General features: G+C 47.0%; 1 protein-coding gene across 4 annotated transcripts in view; it reads left to right on the forward strand.

The window, feature by feature from the left end:
- Window positions 1-24,952, forward strand: part of KMT2D (lysine methyltransferase 2D) — a 381,440-nt gene that overhangs the window by 100,808 nt on the left and 255,680 nt on the right. For all 4 annotated transcript variants that reach the window (XM_063952696.1, XM_063952698.1, XM_063952697.1 and 1 more), the window contains exons 8-11: window positions 1,190-1,304; window positions 1,691-1,872; window positions 10,512-10,675; window positions 17,396-18,267. In XM_063952696.1, the coding sequence (XP_063808766.1) occupies window positions 1,190-1,304; window positions 1,691-1,872; window positions 10,512-10,675; window positions 17,396-18,267 (1,333 nt within the window). The remainder of the gene's footprint in view (window positions 1-1,189; window positions 1,305-1,690; window positions 1,873-10,511; window positions 10,676-17,395; window positions 18,268-24,952) is intronic.

The following is a 24,952-nucleotide window of genomic DNA, read 5'->3' on the forward strand; positions in this document are numbered from 1 at the left end:
GGTTGGATTTAACTGGGGGGTGCAAGCTGGAATGCAGGCGCCGGCAGTTGATAGCGCCCGAACGGAGCAACAATTCAAAAGTTCCGTTGGGTGCCATCTACTGGCTGATGGCGGGAAAACAATTAGATCTCCCCAAATTAATTTAGTCCTTTTCCACAAAGGGCTGAGTGGCTTGTTTTAACTCAGTGCTTACATGGGTGGTTTTTACAGCTGACTTAGCTGGTGCTCCTAGCTGACCAATGAGGTGTTGGAATTTTTTCAAACCTGCTGTCCATGCATGTCCGAATTACTTGTGCCAGCCAGACTTGCTGTTGGTTCTCTATGCACAATTGCAAGTGAGCTGGTATTCAATAAATGGTCTTCTGTAAAACTTGTGATTCAGACGGAGACTGGATACTGCTGTGGCTGAAGACTCTCACTTCCAGCAAGCTCTTGCAGTGCTCACATGTCTGAATGCTACTTTCAACATAACAACCAGGGTGGTCATTCCGAGTTGATCGCTCGGTAATTTTCTTCGCATCGCAGCGATTTTCCGCTAATTGCGCATGCGCAATGTTCGCACTGCGCCAAGTAAATTTGCTATGAAGATTGGTATATTACTCACGGCATCACAAGGTTTTTTCTTCGTTCTGGAGATCGGAGTGTGATTGACAGGAAGTGGGTGTTTCTGGGCGGAAACTGGCCGTTTTATGGGAGTGTGTGAAAAAACGCTACCGTTTCTGGGAAAAACGCGGGAGTGGCTGGAGAAACGGGGGAGTGTCTGGGCGAACGCTGGGTGTGTTTGTGACGTCAAACCAGGATCGAAGTCTCGAGCTACTCAGAAACTGCACAGAGAAGTCTATTCGCAATATTGCGAATCTTTCGTTCGCAATTATGATAAGCTAAGATACACTCCCAGAGGGCGGCGGCTTAGCGTGTGCAATGCTGCTAAAAGCAGCTTGCGAGCGAACAACTCGGAATGAGGGCCCATATTAGGTTTGGTGATTAACTTGCAATGTTGCGGCTTGCCCATGTTTTTGCATGGTTATAAATCACTAGCTAGCTATAGCCTAGCATTCTAATCTTGGAATCTCGCTACTTTTATTCTTGAATGTTTTATTTGTTTGGAAAGATGCTATGTTAATGGAATATAGGATGTGTTATTTGTCTGCTATGGACATCTCAGTTACACAAATCATATACTGAACAGAAAACCTGGGGAGGATTCGATGATGCTAGTGTGTGATGCCTGTGACAAAGGATATCACACCTTCTGTCTGAAGCCAGCCATTGAGGATCTGCCTACAAGCTCATGGAAGTGCAAGGTATTTGTTTTTTGTATTCTTTTCTGCTAAATAGCTGTAATACTTGTAGTACTTACTGCAATTAGCCACTGCCTGTGAAAGATGGATTTGTGAAGTCCGTATTTATATAGTAGTGCGTTGCATACTTGGAAGATGGAAGTACTATCTACAGTGGTTTCAAACACAACATCAACTGATGTTGACGGAATGTCTTCTTATATCTGGGTGCACGCATTGTCCTCTTTGTATAACCATTGCTGCGGGCAGATTGTTTTAGGTATTTCCATGCGCTTAATTTCCTATCGGGATGAGTTTTTTTTTTTTTTTTTTTTTTCCAATAAGTAGGAGACTTTTTTTGTATCTCCCCGATTGAAGATTGTATGTAAAATCATCTGTTTTCTGCGCAGCACTGCCGCATTTGTCGGATTTGTGGCTCTCGCACAGCACAATTGGAGCCAGGGAGCCCATGGTATGAGAACTACTCCGTGTGCAAGAAATGCCAAGAGCAAAAGAGTCGAACAGAGATGTGTGTTCAGTGTGATCAGCCTGACTCTTTGGAGAACATGCATCAATGCCCCGTGTGCTCAAAGTAAGCTTCTCAATGCATTTCCTAGTGCAGTCTTTGGCTTGTTAACTGTAGGCTCAAGATTTTTTTTTTTTTTTTTGTACGATCGGTTTTTATTAAAGATTTTCAAAGACATAAACAGAAAAGAAGAACACATACACATTCAAATACAGAAATACTGATACAGATAAAGTTTGTAGGCACAAATCTGAAAGTACAAATGCATAGTGTAAGAATAACAGCCAGCAGAGAATAAAGAACCCTCAAAGGCGGCAGCAGCCAAATGGGCTGGCAGGTAGAACACAACCTCTAAGGAACAGGCATTAAGAAAAGAAGCACGGAAAAGTGGGAAGGAAGAAGCTCTTCTTCCTTCCCACTTTTCCGTACTTCTCTTCTTAATGCCTAATGGCTACCCTACTCTAGTTCTCTTTTAATTTTTATATTTTTTTTGTTGAAGAACACATTTTTTGTTGATGTACATTGCAACCCTCTAGCAAGCACAACACGATTTCCCTACGATATTGCATTTTAGACAAGAGAAAGTAAGAGGTACCACTTATTGAGATATATAAACAGTGCTACAGGGAAATCAACTACTATCCAAGGGAGTGGCTAAGTAGGCCTGAGGGGCCTTGTATTCTAGCCAAGGGAGCCAAGTAGAGTCAAATTCACCAGACTTGCCTATCGATGAGAGGAACAAATCTTCCATTCCCATAAAGTAGTCCAGTCTAGCGAACCATGCACGACGGGTCGGGGTGGGGGGGTGGGACCTCCACATGGTCGGGATCACAGCACGTGCTGCGTTACCTAAATGACGCAATAATGAGTGTTTGTATTGGGACACTGGAATATTGGAGTGGTTAATAAGCCAAAATGCAGGGTCAGAGGGGATCTGAATCTTAAGAATGGCCTGGGAAATGAGCAAAACCTCCCGCCAAAATGGTTGGATCATAGAGCAAGTCCACCAAATATGTAAGAGGGAGTCAGTTGTGGAAGAGCAACGCCAGCAGCGAGCTGGCGAGTAGGGGTACATGGCATGAAGGAGGGAGGGGTGTCTATACCATCTTGTCACAACTTTGTATTGAGTCTCCCGGATTTGAACACAAACAGAGCTGAAGTGAGTTTTTAAGAATTTTTTTTCCCAGTCTCTAGGCGATAGAGAGATGCCCGAGTCTCTCTCCCAGGCCACTACAAAGGGCGGGGTATCGACAGGTCTGGAATGGCAGACAATTTTATATAGCGTGGAAACAGTGTGGGTCGGGTCAAGGGTAGCAACGCAAAGCTTCTCAAATAGGGTCAACTCCCTGGCAGCGCTGCGGAATCTAGCGTCAGTTGTCAAAAAATGCCTTATTTGTAGGAACTTCCAAAAGTCCTGTTGGGGGATGTCCTACTTTGCTCTCAAGTCTGCAAACTGTTTGACTCCAGTCGCCGACACCATCTGGCCGACCCTAAACAATCCTGTAATAGCCCACCGTGAAAAGTGGGCTGGGATAAGACCCGGAGCAAAATCAGGGTTGGCCAGAAAAGATGTCAAGGGGCCGAATTTAGATGAAATGTAGGGAAGACCTCGTAGTGTTTTCCAGGCGGCCAGCGTGGGGGTAATAGTGGGATGGGGGAGGAGTAACCTAAGGAAGGAGGGGAGCCAAGGGAATATTTCCGGGAATTGCTGCACGTACAGGCCCTCCAGTACCACCCATTGTTTGAGCTCGCGACTTCTCGTCCAATCTATAATTCTACATAGAAGAACGGCATGGTAATAATGTTTTATATCAGGAAGTTTGAGGCCGCCATTCTCGATTGATTTAGTCAGTTGGGAGCGTTTCAATCTAGGTCTGCTCAATTGCCAGATAAACTGCTGGATCAATCGCCAGATAGATCGGAACCAGGACTCTGGGATGCGTATTGGGAGGGCCTGCATTACATACAATAGTTTAGGAAGAGTGTTCATCTTAACTATATTTATCTTCCCAAACCAGGACAGATATTTCATATTCCATCCAGAATAGTCATTCCGAATCACATGCAAAAGGGGCAAATAATTTAACAGGAACAGTTGGGACTCGCTGGCCGACAGCTTAACACCGAGGTATGTTATGTGAGAGGATTGCCATGAGAAGGGCAAAGAGCGTTTAAGGTTCACTACGGACTCTGCAGGGGTGGAAATATTAAGAGCGCTAGATTTAGAGTAATTAATTTTAAAGTTGCCAAGTTGCCCATAGAGGTCGAGTTCTTTCATTAGGTGTGGCAAGGAGTCGGTGGGGTGGGATACTATGGCTAAAAGGTCGTCGGCAAACAGCGCTAATTTGTACTCTCCGTTTCCCACGGCAAAACCCTTGATGTCACGATTAGCTCGTATAGCCCTAGCCAGCGCTTCAATACAGAGCACAAAGATCAGCGGAGATAATGGACAGCCTTGCCTAGTGCCGTTACTTATGGTGAATGGATCAGATAGGGTGCCATTTACGCGAACCTTTGCAGTCGGAGAGTCATAGAGGGCAAGTATCCAAGTAAGTGCGTTGGGACCTAGGCCTATGTGCTCCAAAATCGATTTCATACATTTCCAACTGACCCTATCAAATGCCTTTTCGGCATCAGTAGAGAGTAGAATAGTGGGAGTAGAACTGTGGGAAGCTAAGTGGATAAGATTAAGAATTTTGGTTGTATTGTCTTTAGCCTCTCGGCCCATGACAAACCCAACCTGGTCATTGTGAACTAAGAGAGGGATCAGCGTCTTTAATCTATTGGCCAGAATCTTCGCGTAGATCTTAAGATCCACATTCAGGAGGGAAATGGGCCTATAGCTGGAGCAAACCGAAGGGTCTTTGCCCTGTTGTGGTATCACCGAAACATGGGCCTCCAGAGAGTCACAGGAAAAATGAGAGCCAGAGGAAATTGAGTTAAATGCTCTAAGGAGTAAGGGAATCAATCTATCTTTAAACACCTTGTAGTATGCAATAGTGAAACCGTCAGGGCCAGGGCTTTTCCCCGACGGCATAGAGGAGATAGCCTGATCTAGTTCTTGGGCAGTGAAAGGGGCTTCCAGCAAGCTAAGTGACGAGGGCGGGAGAACAGGATAATCTATGGACCGCAGATAGTCCCTTATTTTTTGGAGTGAAAGGTGGGAGTCTACATCTGAGGGGGCACTCTCTAGGTTGTATAGCAAGGCGTAAAACCGTGCAAAGCAAGCGCCAATCTCAGGCGATTTAAATTTGGGGATTCCATTGGCATCTTTCACAGAGCTAATAAACGAAGCCGAGTGTTGAGCACGTATAGCCTGAGCTAGGACTCGGCCAGGTTTATTGCCCCACTGATAGTAATTCCTTTTACATTTACGGATAGAGAGAATGATATTGTCAGACAGGAGTTTATTCAGCTGTGTGCGGGCTTCCATCAATTCTACGAGGGTCCTATCCGACAATGATGCCTTGTGAGAGGTCTCGAGGGATTGAATCCTAAGTAGAAGACCTGAGATCAGAGATTGCCTCTGTTTCTTTTTAAAGGTACCTAATTGGATCAGCTTGCCTCGGAGTACACACTTATGTGCTTCCCACACAGTGAGGTGGGAGACATCGCCGGTGACATTCGTGGCAATATAATCATCTATAGCCTTAGCTAAGGAATCTTTACAGAGTGTGTCGTAGAGAAGAGACTCATTGAGTCTCCAGGTCCACTGCCTATGGGGACCGTGAGGGAGATCCAAAGTCAATGACACCGGAGCGTGGTCTGACCAGGTGATAGAGCCAATAGTGGCATCCATGAGAAGCGGGAGGTGTCTATGGCTAAGGAACAAGTAATCAATACGGGAGTAAACCCGGTGGGGGTGTGAGTAAAAGGAGTAGTCACGTCCCGAGGGGTTGAGGGTCCTCCAGGAGTCGGCTAGTTGTTGTGTATGAAGCAAGCGCTTGACCTGGCGATATTTAGATGCAACAAATCTAGAGGTTTGGGATGATGTGTCAGCACGGGGGGTCTAATGTCCAATTGAAGTCCCCACCTAAAACAGTAATACCGTGGGACAGAGAGTCTAATCTCGGGAGATGGGAATTGAAAAAAGATAATTGGGCCTGGTTTGGAGCATACATTACTGCAAAAGTGAACGATTGCTCAAAAAGTTTACAGGTCAGGAGAAGGAGCCTACCCGGCACCACCCTATGTGCAGATACGTCAGAAATGCGCAAGTCCTTGGAGAAAATGATAGCCACTCCCTTGGATTTGCTACCTGGGGTGTTGCTGTAGTATGCTGTAGGGAAGTAGCGGCTAGTAAGAGAGGGATTACGAATTCCAACTTTAAAATGGGTCTCCTGTACTAACGCAACATCAACCCTTTCCGACTTCAGTAGACGCAAAAGGCTAGATCTCTTCTCCGGCATGTTGAGACCACGGGCATTAAGGGACAACACTTTAATCTTCCCCGGGGAGCTCATGGTGGAGTGAAGTAGAGCGAATTTCCATAAACCTGAAAGTGGAGGGAGAGAAAGGTGGGAGAAAGAAGAGCAGACATGGAAAAAGAGACAAAGAGAGGAAATACAATAACAATGTGATAACATCAGAAAAAGACCCGCAGGAGAGAGACTGAACCAAATTACTTTCAGTCTCCCTACCGGCATTGAGCCAAAGGCGGGTTCAATGGGGAAACGGGAGCGAACCGCATCAGGAACCATGGTGAAAAATATGCCCGAAACTGACACAAAAAGGGAGGAAAAAGTCCCGTAATATGAGGACTAGATGGAGGGTAGCAGGGGCAGCGGAATAATCCACAACATCCATCACCATTCGGCCAGTCCAAAACAAAAAACAAAAAAAACAAAAAAACTAGCTAGTTAGTAACAACATCCATCAACAATCAGGGATTCATCAAACAGCATATGCAAGAACTCTTGTAGAAGAAGAAATACCCTTCAACACAGCGGGAACAGTATGAGTCCTTTGATAACAGCAAAAACAACAACACCAAGCAAAAGAGTCCTCATAGCAAAGCAGACTTGGAGGGGGAGACGGTCAGCTGGATTCTCTTCTTGGTGCCTCGAACCTCATGCCATGGTTGTAGGCTAGGGACCCTTTTAGGGAGAAGGGATATCAGGGAGAGGGAACTCCCAATCTGGAATGTCTATCGGAGGAAGACCTAATGAAGAGCAGAACGAGGGGAGGTCTGCATGGGAGGACAGATTGAACTATTTTCCAGAGGAACAGGCCTGAAGGTTAAAAGGGAAACCCCATCGGTACCGCAGCTGGCGCTTTCGCAGTTCGTCTGTCAGGGGTTTCAAGGATTTCCGTTGTTGGAGCGTATGCCAGGAAAGATCTTGATAGAGGCTAATTTCGGAGCCATTGAACTCAATTTTATCCAGTTGACGGGCTTTGGACATGATTTCCTCTTTCTGGGAGAAATAATGGAGCCTGCAAATGACGTCTCGGGGCCTGTCGGTAGTAAGGCCTCTTGGTCTGAGGGCTCTGTGGGCTCTGTCAAAAGTGATAATGTTGTCTGAATCTTTATTCAGGAGTTCGTTAAATATCTTGGTCAGGGCATCCACTAACCCAGACTGCGGAACGTCCTCCGGGAGACTGCGGATATTGTTCCGTCTGCCTCTGTTGTCTATATCCGTCATTCTAGACTGTAAGGCACAAAGTTCCTTGGATTGAGCAAGGATGGAGTCGCTCAACAAGGACATACAGGAGACATTGGCCTCTTGGTCTTCCTCCAAATTCACCAAGCGAACAGACAGGTGTGAGATTTCATTTTTAATGGAGGCGAGCTCATTCCTAATGGTGTCTTGAAGGTCTTGCTTAGTAGGGAGGGACCTCATGAAGGTCAGGATTTCTCGGAGGTCACGGCCGCCCGCCATTACAGGATCTGCCATGTCGTCAGCCGGATTCGATATCGAGGAAGGAGACGTCGGGGGACGGGGTGAGGAACGGCACTCCATCTGTGGGGATGTCGTTGGATGAAGGAAAGGTCTCAGGTCTGCTTGAGATCTCGTGATTTTCTGAGATCGAGTGGTGTTGTTGCTCCGTCTAGAGGATTTCGAGGTACGCCCCATACTCCGGGGGGGTCAGCAAGGATGGTGTTTTGCAATAAGCTCAAGATGTGTCAGAATCAAAAAGATACCCAGAACAGCATGGCTCCCTAGGAGCGGTCACTCCCCGCGGCCTGGTCTCAGGTGGCCATCAGGTGGCTTCAAGCAGCATAATGGAGGACGGGAGCACCAAGCGTTGCATCACTGCGCGGAGCAGCAATGCTGGCAGCTTGTGGCAAAGCTACGGGGAGCACCGGAGGGTGGGTGGGCGTTAGTTAGTGGAGAGGTGCAACGAGGGAGGCAGAGGCCCTCTTTAGGGGGGGGGGGGGGAAGGGATCCGGAGCAGGCACCCCGAGTTGGAGTCACTGGGCAGGGAGGAGATTTATGTAGCACTCCCAAGAGGCCTCCCGGCCTATCACAAGGCGAGCCGCAAGGACAGCAGCAAATCACGCCTGTGCATTCACGGGTGAGGCCGTTACAGTGCCCGATATAAGCAGGGTCGAGTGCAACCGTGGGCCACGGCTGACATGCCTCTATAAGAGCGGTTCTCGTCCCAGGGGGCCAGGAGGGGCCGTGCAGGGTGCGTTGGGGATAATGGGGCGTCAGGAGGAGAGTCACAGGACACGGGGCTGCAGGCACAGATCACGGCTGCACATGAACCGAGAGCCGCCAGGGGGGCGGCGGCACGTCTGCAGCAGGCAATATATCACTGGCAGGAGGTTGTAAGGGGGGGAGAGGAGGGGAGAACGGCTCATGTAAGCTGGGGTGGTGGGTGAGGCTCACCTGACCACCGAGGGGAGCCGCCGTCTGATCACTGCCGCATCCTCCTCCGTCACCCGCGATTAAAGATGGGCGCCGCCCGGGCTTCGGGGCTCCCGGCCCGGCTCCAGCCAGGTCTCTCGTCTCTCCCTCTGCTCGTATAGCGCCCACGACGTAGACGCAGCAAGTCCGTGGCAGGGGCAAGGTGCGGGCACGCCAGTCAGAGCGCACCGCGCTACGGGGGGGGACGTCCACAAATTGAGGCCCCGGCTTGTGGGCAGCGAGTAGTCCGCAGGAGCCAGTAGACCGGCTCCCCGACTCTGCAGCACCAACTCGCCACCAGATGCAGTGACCACCTTCTCAGAACTGGGCACAGGACACAAAAACAGGTGAGAAGGGGCTAGCTATAACCGTAGAATCTCCCTTCAGCTTGGGAGCTCATATAGGGTGCTGCCATCTAGATCAGCCTCCAGGCCACGCCCCCCAGGCTCAAGATTTTATAAGCCGTTTAACCATGGCTATATCATACATTCAATATATTGGAAACAAGAAAACAAACAAGAGATCACCGGAGTGCCGCTGTGCACATCACCAGCACACAGTACTGACGTCAGCGAAGAGAACGGGACCACGAAGCACACACGGACAAAAATCCTCCTCCATTGTTGCAAAACGCTGGCAGGTCCAGTAGGAGACAAATAGAGGAACAGCACCAGTGCCGTGGGACCCAGGTAACCTCAATATAGAGACTGTGTGATCAAGGGATCCTTATTTCTATAAAGGACATTGCATGCAGCTGGATCCGTACTGCTACATTGTGTTATATGTGGATGAAGCTATATCAAAGTATCAATATCTTCATGCAAACATGAAACAATGTTTCTTTTGGCCAGCAACAAGTAACTATCTGAACTACCCTATGAGACTACGCTATTAAGCAAGGGCATTGTGCAATACTATTATAGCCTGCACAGGATTTTTATATGTTTCATGTGAATCAGATAAAATATCTCTGATCTGGTATTCCATCTCAGCAATACATTTTATCATTGGTGTTATTAATATTGTTTTTCTTTTTTATTTCTTCTTTTTTTTCTTTTTCTCTCCTTTTTTTTTTTTTTTTTTTATGGTAATAATTAAAGGTCATTTTATTATTTACACCGCTAATGAGTATTAATTATATGAGTAAAGAAGGTTGGATTTTTTAGCAATACTAGCAGCGCTCCCACTTTTTGTTTTCTTGTTTCTATCATAATTACGAGGGGCGCAAAACATCCCTCACTTTGGGTAGCAGCAGCAGTATTACTATTAGAATACCCCTAAGAAGGGAAATATTAGTAAGTTATTTCTCCACCAGTGAGTCAGCGCAATACCTTTTTTAAAAAAAAAATATTCAATATATTGCATGCATATGCGCAGGAATTCCATGTTGCAAAGTTTCCCTACACCAGGCCTGGCCAAGCAGTGGCTCTCCAGCTGTTGTGAAACTACACCTCCCAGAATGCCCTGCCAAAGTTTTGCCATTAGGGAATTCTGCCCTACAAAGTTTAGTTTAGCTTTTAAGATCATTTTGCTCAGGGCCATCTTTAGTTTATGTCAAGGTATCATTTTTTATTTTTTTTATTTCTTTTGTTTGCTGGTTTCATGATCCACTAAAACTACCATGCTATGTAATAGGGTAATGCGCTTTATAAAGAAAAGATCCTGTCGTTTTGGTAAAACTTTTTAAGTAGACGCTTATTGGAATATTTACTATTGATTTTGAAATCAATGTTTTGCAGGCATTTATCAGTTAAATGCTTGGTCTTGGGTTTTATTGTTTACTATATACTAAATAAAATAAAAATATATATAAATATAATTATAATATATATATTTTTTTAATTATTAATTCAGGTACCAACACTCACATTGTGCACAAGTTTCTGACCCCCTATTACCAAGTACAGGCTGTCCGTCATGTAGCAAGTTGCAGTCTGTTGAAAACAAGATAGATACACGGGACAAGAGCAATTCAATCCTGAACACAGCCCTGTCAGAATGTGAAGCCAAACCACTAGGTAAGTAGTAACCTGTGAATAAGTTGGTTCAGTATTACATATACACAGTAGTGTGTGTGTGTGTGTGTGTGTGTGTGTCTCTCTCTTTTTCCAGAAGGAGCAGCGCTGGTCTGATTGCCAGTCCCCAGTCGCAGTAGCTTCACATTTAGTTATTTGATTTTGTATAGACAAGTGAGAAAAAGTAGAATTGTTAATATCTGATTTGCTTGCCTCCTCTATGGCGTACTTAGACACGTGCTACTTTGCAAAACTATGCAGAAAATTCGAAATAACACATTATGCCAAGTATTTCTTTTTGGGTTTATTATTACTCTCGTAGGGAAATGGCGCACAGGCAGCTGTGTAAAATGTAACGTGCGAGCGTTGTTGCTTGCAGCCAGTGGAGACAGATTAGTTCTTCTGAGCCAATAGGTATGAGAATAAAGCCCATCAATATGTTCTGGAGCAATGATGTCACTATGGCCTCTCGGGACCTGTTTTTGATGGGGCATGACCTATATTTGAGGACCCAGTTTCTAGTAAAAGTATACTCTACGTTGTTTCAAAAAATATTTTTTCTCTAACGTCCTAAGTGGATGCTGGGGACTCCGTCAGGACCATGGGGAATAGCGGCTCCGCAGGAGACAGGGCACAAAAATAAAGCTTTAGGATTAGGAGGTGTGTACTGGCTCCTCCCCCTATGACCCTCCTCCAAGCCTCAGTTAGGTTTATGTGCCCGTCCGAGCAGGGTGCAATCTAGGTGGCTCTCCTAAAGAGCTGCTTAGAAAAAGTTTTTAGGTTTTTTATTTTCAGTGAGTCCTGCTGGCAACAGGCTCACTGCATCGAGGGACTTAGGGGAGAGAATTTCAACTCGCTTGCGTGCAGGATGGATTGGATTCTTAGGCTACTGGACACCATTAGCTCCAGAGGGAGTCGGAACACAGGTCTCACCCTGGGGTTCGTCCCGGAGCCGCGCCGCCGACCCCCCTTACAGATGCTGAAGATTGAAGGTCCGGAAACAGGCGGCAGAAGGCTCTTCAGTCTTCATGAAGGTAGCGCACAGCACTGCAGCTGTGCGCCATTGTTGTCACACACTTCACACCAAGCGGTCACGGAGGGTGCAGGGCGCTGCTGGGGGCGCCCTGGGCAGCAATATTTAATACCTTTATGGCAAAAGAATACATCACATATAGCCATTGAGGCTATATGTATGTATTTAACCCATGCCAGATATCTAAAACTCCGGGAGAAAAGCCCGCCGAAATAGGGGGCGGGGCTTATTCTCCTCAGCACACAGCGCCATTTTCCTGCTCAGCTCCGCTGTGAGGAAGGCTCCCAGGACTCTCCCCTGCACTGCACTACAGAAACAGGGTAAAACAGAGAGGGGGGGCATTTTTTGGCGATATTTTGATATATTTAAGCTGCTATAAGGAACAACACTTATATAAGGTTGTTCCCATATATATTATAGCGCTTGGGTGTGTGCTGGCAAACTCTCCCTCTGTCTCCCCAAAGGGCTAGTGGGGTCCTGTCTTCGATAAGAGCATTCCCTGTGTGTCTGCTGTGTGTCGGTACGTGTGTGTCGACATGTATGAGGACGATGTTGGTGTGGAGGCAGAGCAATTGCCGATAATGGTGATGTCACCCCCCAGGGAGTCGACACCGGAATGGATGGCTTTGTTTATGGAATTACGTGATAATGTCAGCACATTACAAAAATCAGTTGACGACATGAGACGGCCGGCAAACCAGTTAGTACCTGCCCAGGCGTCTCAGACACCGTCAGGGGCTGTAAAGCGCCCTTTACCTCAGTCGGTCGACACAGACCCAGACACAGACACTGAATCTAGTGTCGACGGTGATGAAACAAACGTATTTTCAAGTAGGGCCACACGTTATATGATCACGGCAATGAAGGAGGCTTTGCATATCTCTGATACTGCAAGTACCACAAAAAGGGGTATTATGTGGGGGGTGAAAAAACTACCTGTAGTTTTTCCTGAATCAGAGGAATTAAATGATGTATGTGATGAAGCGTGGGTTAACCCAGATAGAAAAGTGCTAATTTCAAAAAAGTTATTAGCATTATACCCTTTCCCGCCAGAGGTTAGGGCGTGCTGGGAAACACCCCCTAGGGTGGATAAGGCGCTCACACGCTTATCAAAACAAGTGGCGTTACCGTCTCCTGATACGGCCGCCCTCAGGGATCCAGCTGATAGGAGACTGGAAACTACCCTAAAAAGTATATACACACATACTGGTGTTATACTGCGACCAGCCATCGCCTCAGCCTGGATGTGCAGTGCTGGGGTCGTCTGGTTGGATTCCCTGACTGAAAATATTGATACCCTGGATAGGGACAGTATTTTATTGACTATAGAGCAATTAAAGGATGCTTTCCTTTATATGCGAGATGCTCAGAGAGATATTTGCACTCTGGCATCGAGAGTAAATGCGATGTCCATATCTGCCAGAAGGAGTTTATGGACGCGACAGTGGTCAGGTGATTCGGATTCCAAACGACATATGGAAGTATTGCCGTATAAAGGGGAGGAATTATTTGGCGTCGGTCTATCGGATCTGGTGGCCACGGCAACTGCCGGAAAATCCACCTTTTTACCTCAGACCCCCTCCCAACAGAAAAAGACACCGTCTTTTCAGCCGCAGTCCTTTCGGTCCTATAAGAACAAGCGGACAAAAGGACAGTCATATCTGCCTCGGGGCAGAGGAAGGGGTAAGAGAGGGCAGCAAGCAGCCCCTGCCCAGGAACAGAAGCCCTCTCAGGGTTCTGCAAAGCCCTCAGCATGACGCTGGGGCCTTACAAGCGGACTCAGGAGCGGTGGGGGGTCGACTCAAGAATTTCAGCGCACAGTGGGCTTGCTCACAGGTGGACCCCTGGATCCTGCAGGTAGTATCTCAGGGTTACAGGTTGGAATTCGAGAAGTCTCCCCCTCGCAGGTTCCTAAAGTCTGCTTTGCCAACGTCTCCCTCAGACAGGGCGACGGTATTGGAAGCCATTCACAAGCTGTTTTCTCAGCAGGTGATAGTCAAGGTACCCCTCCTACAACAGGGAAAGGGGTATTACTCCACGCTATTTGTGGTACCGAAGCCGGACGGCTCGGTAAGACCTATTCTAAATCTGAAATCTTTGAACCTGTACATACAAAAATTCAAGTTCAAGATGGAGTCACTCAGAGCAGTGATAGCGAATCTGGAAGAAGGGGACTTTATGGTGTCCCTGGACATAAAGGATGCTTACCTGCATGTCCCAATTTGCCCTTCACATCAAGGGTACCTCAGGTTCGTGGTGCAAAACTGTCATTATCAGTTTCAGACGCTGCCGTTTGGATTGTCCACGGCACCTCGGGTCTTTACCAAGGTAATGGCCGAAATGATGATTCTTCTGCGAAGAAGAGGCGTATTAATTATCCCTTACTTGGACGATCTCCTGATAAGGGCAAGGTCCAGAGAACAGCTGGAGGACGGAGTAGCACTAACCCGACTAGTGCTGCAACAACACGGGTGGATTCTGAATTTTCCAAAATCTCAGTTGACCCCGACGACACGTCTGCTGTTCCTGGGAATGATTCTGGACACGGTTCAGAAAAAGGTGTTTCTTCCGGAGAAGAAAGCCAGGGAGTTATCCGAACTTGTCAGGAACCTCCTAAAACCAGGGAAAGTGTCTGTGCATCAATGCACAAGAGTCCTGGGAAAGATGGTGGCTTCTTACGAAGCGATTCCATTCGGCAGATTCCACGCACGAACTTTTCAGTGGGCTCTGCTGGACAAATGGTCCGGATCACATCTGCAGATGCATCAGCGGATAACCTTATCGCCACGGACAAGGGTGTCTCTTCTGTGGTGGTTGCAGAGTGCTCATCTGTTAGAGGGCCGCAGATTCGGCATACAGGACTGGGTCCTGGTCACCACGGATGCCAGTCTGAGAGGCTGGGGAGCGGTCACACAGGGAGTATGGTCAAGCCTGGAGATGTCTCTTCACATAAATATACTGGAGCTAAGAGCGATTTACAATGCTCTAAGTCTGGCAAAACCCCTGCTTCAGGGTCAGCCGGTGTTGATCCAGTCGGACAACATCACGGCAGTCGCCCACGTAAACAGACATGGCGGCACAAGAAGCAGGACAGCAATGGCAGAAGCTGCAAGGATTCTTCGCTGGGCGGAAGATCATGTGATAGCACTGTCAGCAGTATTCATTCCGGGAGTGGACAACTGGGAAGCAGACTTCCTCAGCAGACACGATCTACACCCGGGAGAGTGGGGACTTCATCCAGAAGTCTTCCACATGATTGTGAACCGTTGGGAAAAACCAATGGTGGATATGATGGCGTCCCGCCTCAACAAAAAACTGGACAGGTATTGCGCCAGGTCAAGAGACCCTCAGGCAATAGCTGTGGACGCTCTGGTAACACCGTGGGTGTTCCAGTCAGTGTATGTGTTCCCTCCTCTGCCTCTCATACCAAAAGTACTGAGAATTATACGGCAAAAGGGAGTAAGAACGATACTAGTGGCTCCGGATTGGCCAAGAAGAACTTGGTACCCGGAACTTCAAGAGATGCTCACGGAGGATCCGTGGCCTCTACCTCTAAGATGGGACCTGCTTCAGCAGGGACCGTGTCTATTCCAAGACTTACCGCGGCTGCGTTTGACGGCATGGCGGTTGAACGCCGAATTCTAAGGGAAAAAGGCATTCCGGAAGAGGTCATTCCTACACTGGTAAAAGCCAGGAAGGAGGTGACTGCACAACATTATCACCGCATTTGGAGGAAATATGTTGCGTGGTGTGAGGCCAGGAAGGCCCCCACGGAGGAATTTCAACTGGGTCGATTCCTACATTTCCTGCAAACAGGATTGTCTATGGGCCTCAAATTGGGGTCCATTAAGGTTCAAATTTCGGCCCTGTCGATTTTCTTCCAGAAAGAATTGGCTTCAGTTCCTGAAGTCCAGACTTTTGTAAAAGGAGTACTACATATACAGCCCCCGGTTGTGCCCCCAGTGGCACCGTGGGATCTTAATGTATTCTTGGATTTTCTCAAATCCCATTGGTTTGAGCCGCTCAAATCGGTGGAGTTGAAGTATCTTACATGGAAAGTAACCATGCTACTGGCCCTGGCTTCAGCCAGGAGAGTATCAGAATTGGCGGCTTTATCATATAAGAGCCCATATCTGATTTTCCATACGGACAGGGCAGAACTGCGGACGCGTCCTCATTTTCTGCCTAAGATGGTGTCAGCGTTTCACCTGAACCAGCCTATTGTGGTGCCTGCGGCTACTAACGATTTGGAGGATTCCAAGTTGTTGGACGTGGTCCGGGCATTGAAAATATATATTTCAAGAACGGCGGGAGTCAGAAAGTCTGACTCACTGTTTATATTGTATGCACCCAACAAGATGGGTGCTCCTGCTTCTAAGCAGACGATTGCTCGTTGGATTTGTAGCACAATTCAACTTGCACATTCTGTGGCAGGCTTGCCACAACCTAAATCTGTCAAGGCCCATTCCACAAGGAAAGTGGGCTCATCCTGGGCGGCTGCCCGGGGGGTCTCGGCATTACAACTCTGCCGAGCTGCTACTTGGTCAGGGGCAAACACGTTTGCAAAATTCTACAAATTTGATACCCTGGCTGAGGAGGACCTTGAGTTCTCTCATTCGGTGCTGCAGAGTCATCCGCACTCTCCCGCCCGTTTGGGAGCTTTGGTATAATCCCCATGGTCCTGACGGAGTCCCCAGCATCCACTTAGGACGTTAGAGAAAATAAGAATTTACTTACCGATAATTCTATTTCTCGTAGTCCGTAGTGGATGCTGGGCGCCCATCCCAAGTGCGGATTGTCTGCAATACTTGTACATAGTTATTGTTACAAACAAATTCGGGTTGTTATTGTTGTGAGCCGTCTGTTCAGAGGCTCCTACGTTTGTCATACTGTTAACTGGGTTCAGATCACAAGTTATACGGTGTGATTGGTGTGGCTGGTATGAGTCTTACCCGGGATTCAATATCCTTCCTTATTGTGTACGCTCGTCCGGGCACAGTATCCTAACTGAGGCTTGGAGGAGGGTCATAGGGGGAGGAGCCAGTACACACCTCCTAATCCTAAAGCTTTATTTTTGTGCCCTGTCTCCTGCGGAGCCGCTATTCCCCATGGTCCTGACGGAGTCCCCAGCATCCACTACGGACTACGAGAAATAGAATTATCGGTAAGTAAATTCTTATTTTTTTTTTTACTCCCACTGCTTTATATTTAACAGGTTCACTTGAAGTGGCAGCAGTGCAGTTTCCAAAGGACTGTGGGGGTGGGGGGTATCCTATTAACCATGGTCATTTTTCTCACACAATTTTTTTTTCTGTTTTTGCCTGCCCATTATTGGGGTATCCAATTTATAGCCCGTTGTTTCAGCGTGAAAACATAGGATCCACGAAAAGCCACGACCCTGTGTGTTTTTGTAGACAAGGTTGCGGAAAAAATGCTTACTTGTCTCCCGATAAGTGCCAGCATCAAGGCTATTAGGATAGCCCCAATAATTAGATTTATTGTTGCATTTTAATAGATTAATCATTATTTTAAATAGCTTAGTTTGCATTTGGTTGCACAAGATGGGTAGAATGCCCTCTGTACCCTTGCTGTTTTCAGTTTTTAGTGTCCTCATAACCTTAGGAGTTGTCATATTTGTTGAATAATTGTCATGGTTTTCAGTTTCTAATGTGTTTTTCTTCTCTAAATAGACCTGTTAACAGCAGATGAAGATGAGCCTTGTGCTTCAGACAATGAAGCTGCCGAGGCTCCTGAGATGCTTCCAGATACCCCCTTATTGCCAATTGAGATCGGAATTCCACCTCCACTGAAGGCAGAACCATCCCCTCCGGAGAGGATAATTGACTCTTGCCCATCACTTGAGGAGGCTCCAGTGCTGGTTACAGTGGAAGATGAAGATATGGAAGTTGAGGAAGAAGGCACTGAGGGCACTGAAGAGGAAAAACCTAATGCATCTGCACTCCCCCAATGTCCACTGCATCAGATTTCACCATTAAAACCATCAATTCCTAATAGGACTCAGGCAAATAACTCTATAATTGAGGACACGCAGCCTATGGACTCATTGAGCATAGATGATGGGACTTGCCAGAGTCCTAGAAGGACAAAAGAGAGTCCCTCAAATAGCTTTTGTCGACATTCATCTCTTTTAGACTCTGAAATGAATATGGACTCTGAAGAGATTCCCTGTAAGTCTACAATAGAAATGTTAAATACAGAAAACACAATAGGTCAAGATGTTGTTGGAGATTACTCTGACAAAGTTCGAATTCCTATTCGATGCACTATCATCAAGTCGGACATTGTAAATGAGATCTCCAATCTGAGCCAGGGAGATACCACCAGTAGCTTTCATGGCTCTGATGGTTTAGGTTCACCTGACCCAGAGGGCGGGTCCCTCTCCATGGAGATGTGCTTGCACAAGGAGGATGGGTCCCTGCGACTGTGTACAGACTCCATGCCAGAGACTGATGACTCCCTTTTATATGATCCTTCTGTTGGAAAATTGGATGGCGAGAAGTCACGGCGTAAAAATTCTCCAGGCCGATCAAGAGTCAAACATGTAAGCAAAACTGTAACTTATGTTACTATGGGTGGTTTTCTTCGCCTTCTGCTTTGTTAGTGTCCGGCATGCATGTGTTCCTAAATGCCAAAACACATGGAAATACAAATATGCAGATATTAATGTAATGGTTTCTGAATATGGTGACAAGCTGTTTGAAATTGAATGAGATATGTGTGAAACAGCTTTTATGCTCCTCATTGATGGAGGCCACTATCATGGGTGCATACCTTGCCACTTGGAGGTTGTACACAATTGAATTTATGTAGCTCTTCTTCACGCATGTCACTCAACAAATTACACTTAGAACATATGACATGAAGTCAGTGATTCTGGGGTTTTCTTTCCTCATTTGATACATTTTGGTCATATGCCATTGGGTATGTTATTACATTATTAGACACAACGGAGTTAATAAAAATAGTCCCTCTCTACCTTGATACATACATACATCCTGAAAATATGATGAAAGTTGGAGCAGTAGATGGGCACTTGAAGAAATATTCAAGTGTTCATCTGTTAGAAAATATCTGTAGCTCTCTTTATAAGGTATATTCAATTAAAGTCGGATCCTTTCCGACATGTATTTGTCGGAATGGATCCGACAACCCCTAATCAATCTCATTTCAATTCGACTTTTTCAAGTCGAATTGAGATGAGGGACGCAGAGGAGGAGAGGGGGGGCGAGCTGCAGGGAGACCAGCGGGCATACAGGGGAGATCAGCGCTACAGTAGCGCTGCAGGAGGATGACACACAGCCGCCTGACCTTACGGCAGTGTCCACCTGGCTCCAGCAAGCGTGCTGGAGCCGGGTGGAAGCTGCCGTGAGCGGCGCGGCTGTGTGACATCCTGCTGCAGCGCTACTGTAGTGCTGATCTCCCCTGTATGACCGCCGGCTGTCTCCCCCCCCCCCCCCACCTCCCTGCGGCTCTCCTCCTCTGCGTCCGCTTCTCAGAATTTATCGACTTGTCGAAAAATTTAGGGATTTAGTGAAAAGGTCGAATCAGGATTCGACCTTAAAAAGTCAAAAACTGCCGTCTTTTCGACAGACGGCAGTTTCCGACTTCAATTGAATATACCCCTTTGACTGCATACTCATGGCCTAGAGCAGGGTTGGGAACCTTCGGTCTTCCAGCAGCAGAACTACACATACCAGCGTGCCTTACTGCAGTTTTGCTATTTGGCCATGATAAAACTGTTGCAGGGCATGCTGGGATGTGTAGTTGAACAACAGCTGGAGGGCTGAAGGTTCCCCATCACTGTCCTAGAGAGCTAATTTATGGTGGGCTATGTCATGTCTGGTCACCTGTTTAGGGGTTTGTTGCCATCTTAGTGGTGGATATCTTGATGTAGGCTGGAAGTGTCCATGGTGACACTTGCAGCCTACTTCAAGATGTCTACTTTCCGTATTTTATTTTTACACCCACACTCCGATGTAATTCCTTTGTGCACTCATTGTTCCCAGCAATTTCCACCCTTTAAAGGTGTGACAGTAAATTGTACAAAAGGTACTTGTGGGTGTTATCTGCTGTACGTCGACAGATTACAATCCCATGAGTAGCGGTTCTGTACCCATTTAACAATTTTGTGTCCTGCCTATATGTTCCATTGTTAATTACAAATCGTCAGTTTTCATATTGCCATTTACTGGTGAGGCTAAACCCGAGCATCCTCTGAGCTTTTTGTTTCAGATCAGAGTGCAACTTTCCATGGTTACCATGCCAAGATTTTATACTGGGGTCTAATCCCTAAACTAAACACTAGTTTTCCTTCTGGTGCGTCTAATGACTTGGTCTGCTTGTTCCTATAGCATGGCCAAGCTGCATCCTTTTGTAGTGATTCCATATGTGACAGGAAGGACTTTCTCTGCCCCCTGTCTGCAGGGGACAGGGCTTGAAAAGTTTCAGATGGAGTTTGGGAATATACTGTTACTGACTTCTCCTTCTTCGGTTATCTGGTCTCCACTGACCATCACAGAACCCCCCCTCCTAAACCATGTACTTAGCTTTGGGTATAATGCCATTGTACATTGTGGCAAAGTATAGACTGTCTAAGACAGGCATGTTCAAACTGCGGCCCTCCATGCCTGGTCTAAGATAACAACAAAGGCCCTAGTTTCCGTTGTGTTACCTCCGGGTAAGTATGACCTAAGATAAACATTTATGTACCGTGCCTATTCAGGTTGTTTACATTTCTGGCTTAGCACCTCTGGGGTCGTCATACAAATACACTATGTATCCCCTTTTTATATTTTTCTTATTACCCCTGAGTATCCTTCCATTTCTTTTTTTCTATGAGCCACCAATAAGTTTTGAACCCTCAAACTTTATTACAATCCCTTTCAATGGAATTTGAGCCCTGGAAATAAGTTTTCTTTGCAAGCTTGAGTGGTTTTCATGTAATTACGTTTTGTCAGTATTAATTTTCTGCCCTTACAAATTAAATGCATGTTCTTTCTCCTCTATAATTTGATTGCAGCTGCAATTAACCACTCATTGGCTTCCAGAGATTCTTAATAACAAAATCATCAACATAAAGCATCATGTTATGGCAACCAACCTGTGGAGAGCTAATGATCAGTGTTTTAGCATTTGACAAGCTTCAGTAGAGCCCTGTGTTCATATCCAGCCTGTCCTGCTGCATGAAAGCTGATGTGTTATGTTACAGGGGCTTTCCATGATTTACCTCCCACCTGAGATTGCTCAGCCACCTGTCATTCTATTTCTGCTGTATACAAGTTGAATAGAGAAAAAAAAAAGTATCACCTATAACATAGGAAAGTCAAGTCTGAGTCTGTCAGTCACTTTCTATTCAGCTTGTGTGGTGCCCAGCAAACAATTGGCATCCAAACCAGCCCCTTAATGTTCTTTTGCTAATGCAAAGACTTACCTCCCCTTTTTCTGTTCTATTTCCTCTGATTTTCAGCTTTAAGAATGCTCCAATTTGTACCTGGTGTGGTATTCTGTTTAAACATATCACATTAAAATGTACTCGTATGGGACTCGGGGTCGACAGTGTATATGTCGACACCTATTGGTCGACAGCGGCTAGGGCGACACTAAAAATAGATCGACATGAACAAGGTCGACATGAGTTTTTCCATTTGCTTATTATTTTTTTTATCTGTGTTTTCTTCGTAAAGTGACGGGGAACCCCAATTAGTGCACTGTGTCCCCTCGCATGGCTGACTTCACTCGCCATGCTTCGGGCAAGGTGCCTCAGTCCGCTGCCACTGTGCTCAGCACAGGTTACCGTTCCCAATCGTAGTCCACATGGACAGTAAAGTGTAAAAAAAGAAATAAAATTAATGTGAAAAACTCATGTCGACCTAATGGGTGTCGACCCAGAGCTGGATACCCAGAAGTACTGCTGCTGTTATTCAGTAGCATGACTGCCTGCACTGGAACTTTGTTCCACCCCTTCAGTGTGTGCATTAGTGAAAGCTTAAGGCCCATACACACTAAACAACCCTCACCGGCGACTATATTGGCATCGGCAGGGTGTCGGCATCAGCAAGTGCATACACACTTGCTGATGCCAGCGGGAAAAGGAGCGACGGCAGGGGGGGAATGACGCCCATGCTGCATCTACAGCATGGCTGTTAACTAGGCCCTCCGTCATCTGTACATGTTCAGACAAGGTAGGGGGTCGTTAATGATGTGCGGGAGCGCGCATCATTAACGACGTGTACACACTAGACAAGATTGTATGAGATCTCGCTCAGTTTGGCCATGTTGAGCGATATCTTTTACTTTCTCGTCTAGTGTGTATGGGCCTTTAGCTTTATGAAGGACTAGCAGCATGAAAGTGGCATGGGATCAGTGTTTGCACTTATGTATTGAGCTGTTAGTTATGATTGTGGAAGAATCTGCCACCAGATGTTAGGGTTAACTTTTAACATTAATAGTAAAAGTACAATGAATAAAATATACAAATTCAATCCATAAGATGGTGCACTTTAGAATGTAGACCTGATGTATTAAATTCAATCTTTGGTGGAGCCAGGGTCCTAATAACATTTGTGAAGAGGCCCACAAGAGGCCTTGGTAGTTATAACGGGTGTAGTATGGTACAGCATACTGGCGCCGGAATCCCAACCGCCGGCATACCGACAGTGTGGCGAGCGCAAATGAGCCCCTTGCGGACTCGCTGCGCTCGCCACGCTGCGGCCACAGTGGAGCGATACTCGCGCCACGCTATCTATTCTCCCTCCAGGGTGGTCGAGGACCCCCAAGAGGGAGAAACGGTGACTGTATGCCGGCTGGGATTCCAGCACCGGTATACTGTGCGCCGGGACCCCCCGACAGCCGGCAAACTGAAGACCACCCGTTTTAACAAGTAATTGGTGTGTGTGAAATGCCTGTGATGTTCACCACATAGAAAAGAGCTATATAAGTAGCCAGGGATTGCATTTCGAGGGACAGTTCTTTGCTTTGTAAGTTGCTTGGTCCAGAAGCACTTGCTGGACATTATCCTCATTTCTCTGACGTCCTAAGTGGATGCTGGGGACTCCGTCAGGACCATGGGGATTAGCGGCTCCGCAGGAGACAGGGCACAAAAATAAAAGCTTTAGGATCAGGTGGTGTGCACTGGCTCCTCCCCCTATGACCCTCCTCCAAGCCTCAGTTAGATTTTTGTGCCCGGCCGAGAAGGGTGCAATCTAGGTGGCTCTCCTAAAGAGCTGCTTAGAGTAAAAGTTTGTTAGGTTTTTATTTTCAGTGAGTCCTGCTGGCAACAGGCTCACTGCTACGAGGGACTTAGGGGAGAGAAGTGAACTCACCTGCGTGCAGGATGGATTGGCTTCTTAGGCTACTGGACACCATTAGCTCCAGAGGGAGTCGGAACACAGGTCTCACCCTGGGGTTCGTCCCGGAGCCGCGCCGCCGACCCCCTTGCAGATGCCGAAAAGTGAAGGTCCAGAAACGGCGGCAGAAGACTCTTCAGTCTTCATAAGGTAGCGCACAGCACTGCAGCTGTGCGCCATTGTTGTCAGCACACTTCATAGCAGCGGTCACTGAGGGTGCAGGGCGCTGGGGGGGGGCGCCCTGGGCAGCAATGATAGTACCTTATTCTGGCTAAAAATACATCACATATAGCCCCTGGGGGTTATATGGATGTATTTAACCCCTGCCAGGTCTCAGAAAAACGGGAGAAGAAGCCCGCCGAAAAGGGGGCGGGGCCTATTCTCCTCAGCACACAGCGCCATTTTCCCTCACAGAAATGCTGGTGGGAAGGCTCCCAGGCTCTCCCCTGCACTGCACTACAGAAACAGGGTTAAAACAGAGAGGGGGGGCACTTATTTGGCGATATGTATATATATATATATTAAAATGCTATAAGGGAAAAACACTTATATAAAGGTTGTCCCTGTATAATTATAGCGTTTTTGGTGTGTGCTGGCAAACTCTCCCTCTGTCTCCCCAAAGGGCTAGTGGGGTCCTGTCCTCTATCAGAGCATTCCCTGTGTGTGTGCTGTGTGTCGGTACGTGTGTGTCGACATGTATGAGGACGATGTTGGTGAGGAGGCGGAGCAATTGCCTGAAATGGTGATGTCACTCTCTAGGGAGTCGACACCGGAATGGATGGCTTATTTAAGGAATTACGTGATAATGTCAACACGCTGCAAGGTCGGTTGACGACATGAGACGCCGGCAAACAAATTAGTACCTGTCCAGGCGTCTCAAACACCGTCAGGGGCTGTAAAACGCTCATTTACCTCAGTCGGTCGACACAGACACGGACACTGACTCCAGTGTCGACGGTGAAGAAACAAACGTATTTTCCTTTAGGGCCACACGTTACATGTTAAGGGCAATGAAGGAGGTGTTACATATTTCTGATACTACAAGTACCACAAGAAGGGTATTATGTGGGGTGTGAAAAAACTACCTGTAGTTTTTCCTGAATCAGATAAATTAAATGAAGTGTGTGATGATGCGTGGGTTTCCCCCGATAGAAAATTAATGGCGGTATACCCTTTCCCGCCAGAAGTTAGGGCGCGTTGGGAAACACCCTTTAGGGTGGATAAGGCGCTCACACGCTTATCAAAAGAAGTGGCGGTACCGTCTCCAGATAGGGCCGCCCTCAAGGAGCCAGCTGAGAGGCTGGAAAATATCCTAAAAAGGTATATACACACATACTGGTGTTATACTGCGACCAGCGATCGCCTCAGCCTGGATGTGCAGCGCTGGGGTGGCTTGGTCGGATTCCCTGACTGAAAATATTGATACCCTTGACAGGGACAGTATTTTATTGACTATAGAGCATTTAAAGGATGCATTTCTATATATGCGAGATGCACAGAGGGATATTTGCACTCTGGCATCAAGAGTAAGTGCGATGTCCATATCTGCCAGAAGATGTTTATGGACACGACAGTGGTCAGGTGATGCAGATTCCAAACGGCACATGGAAGTATTGCCGTATAAAGGGGAGGAGTTATTTGGGGTCGGTCCATCGGACCTGGTGGCCTCGGCAACAGCTGGAAAATCCACCTTTTTTACCCCAAATCACATCTCAGCAGAAAAAGACACCGTCTTTTCATCCTCAGTCCTTTCGTCCCCATAAGGGCAAGCGGGCAAAAGGCCAGTCATATCTGCCCAGGGATAGAGGAAAGGGAAGAAGACTGCAGCAGGCAGCCCATTCCCAGGAACAGAAGCCCTCCACAGCTTCTGCCAAGTCCTCA

This window comes from Pseudophryne corroboree, chromosome 2 (genome assembly GCF_028390025.1).
Source record: "Pseudophryne corroboree isolate aPseCor3 chromosome 2, aPseCor3.hap2, whole genome shotgun sequence".
Taxonomy (NCBI): Eukaryota; Metazoa; Chordata; class Amphibia; order Anura; family Myobatrachidae; genus Pseudophryne; species Pseudophryne corroboree.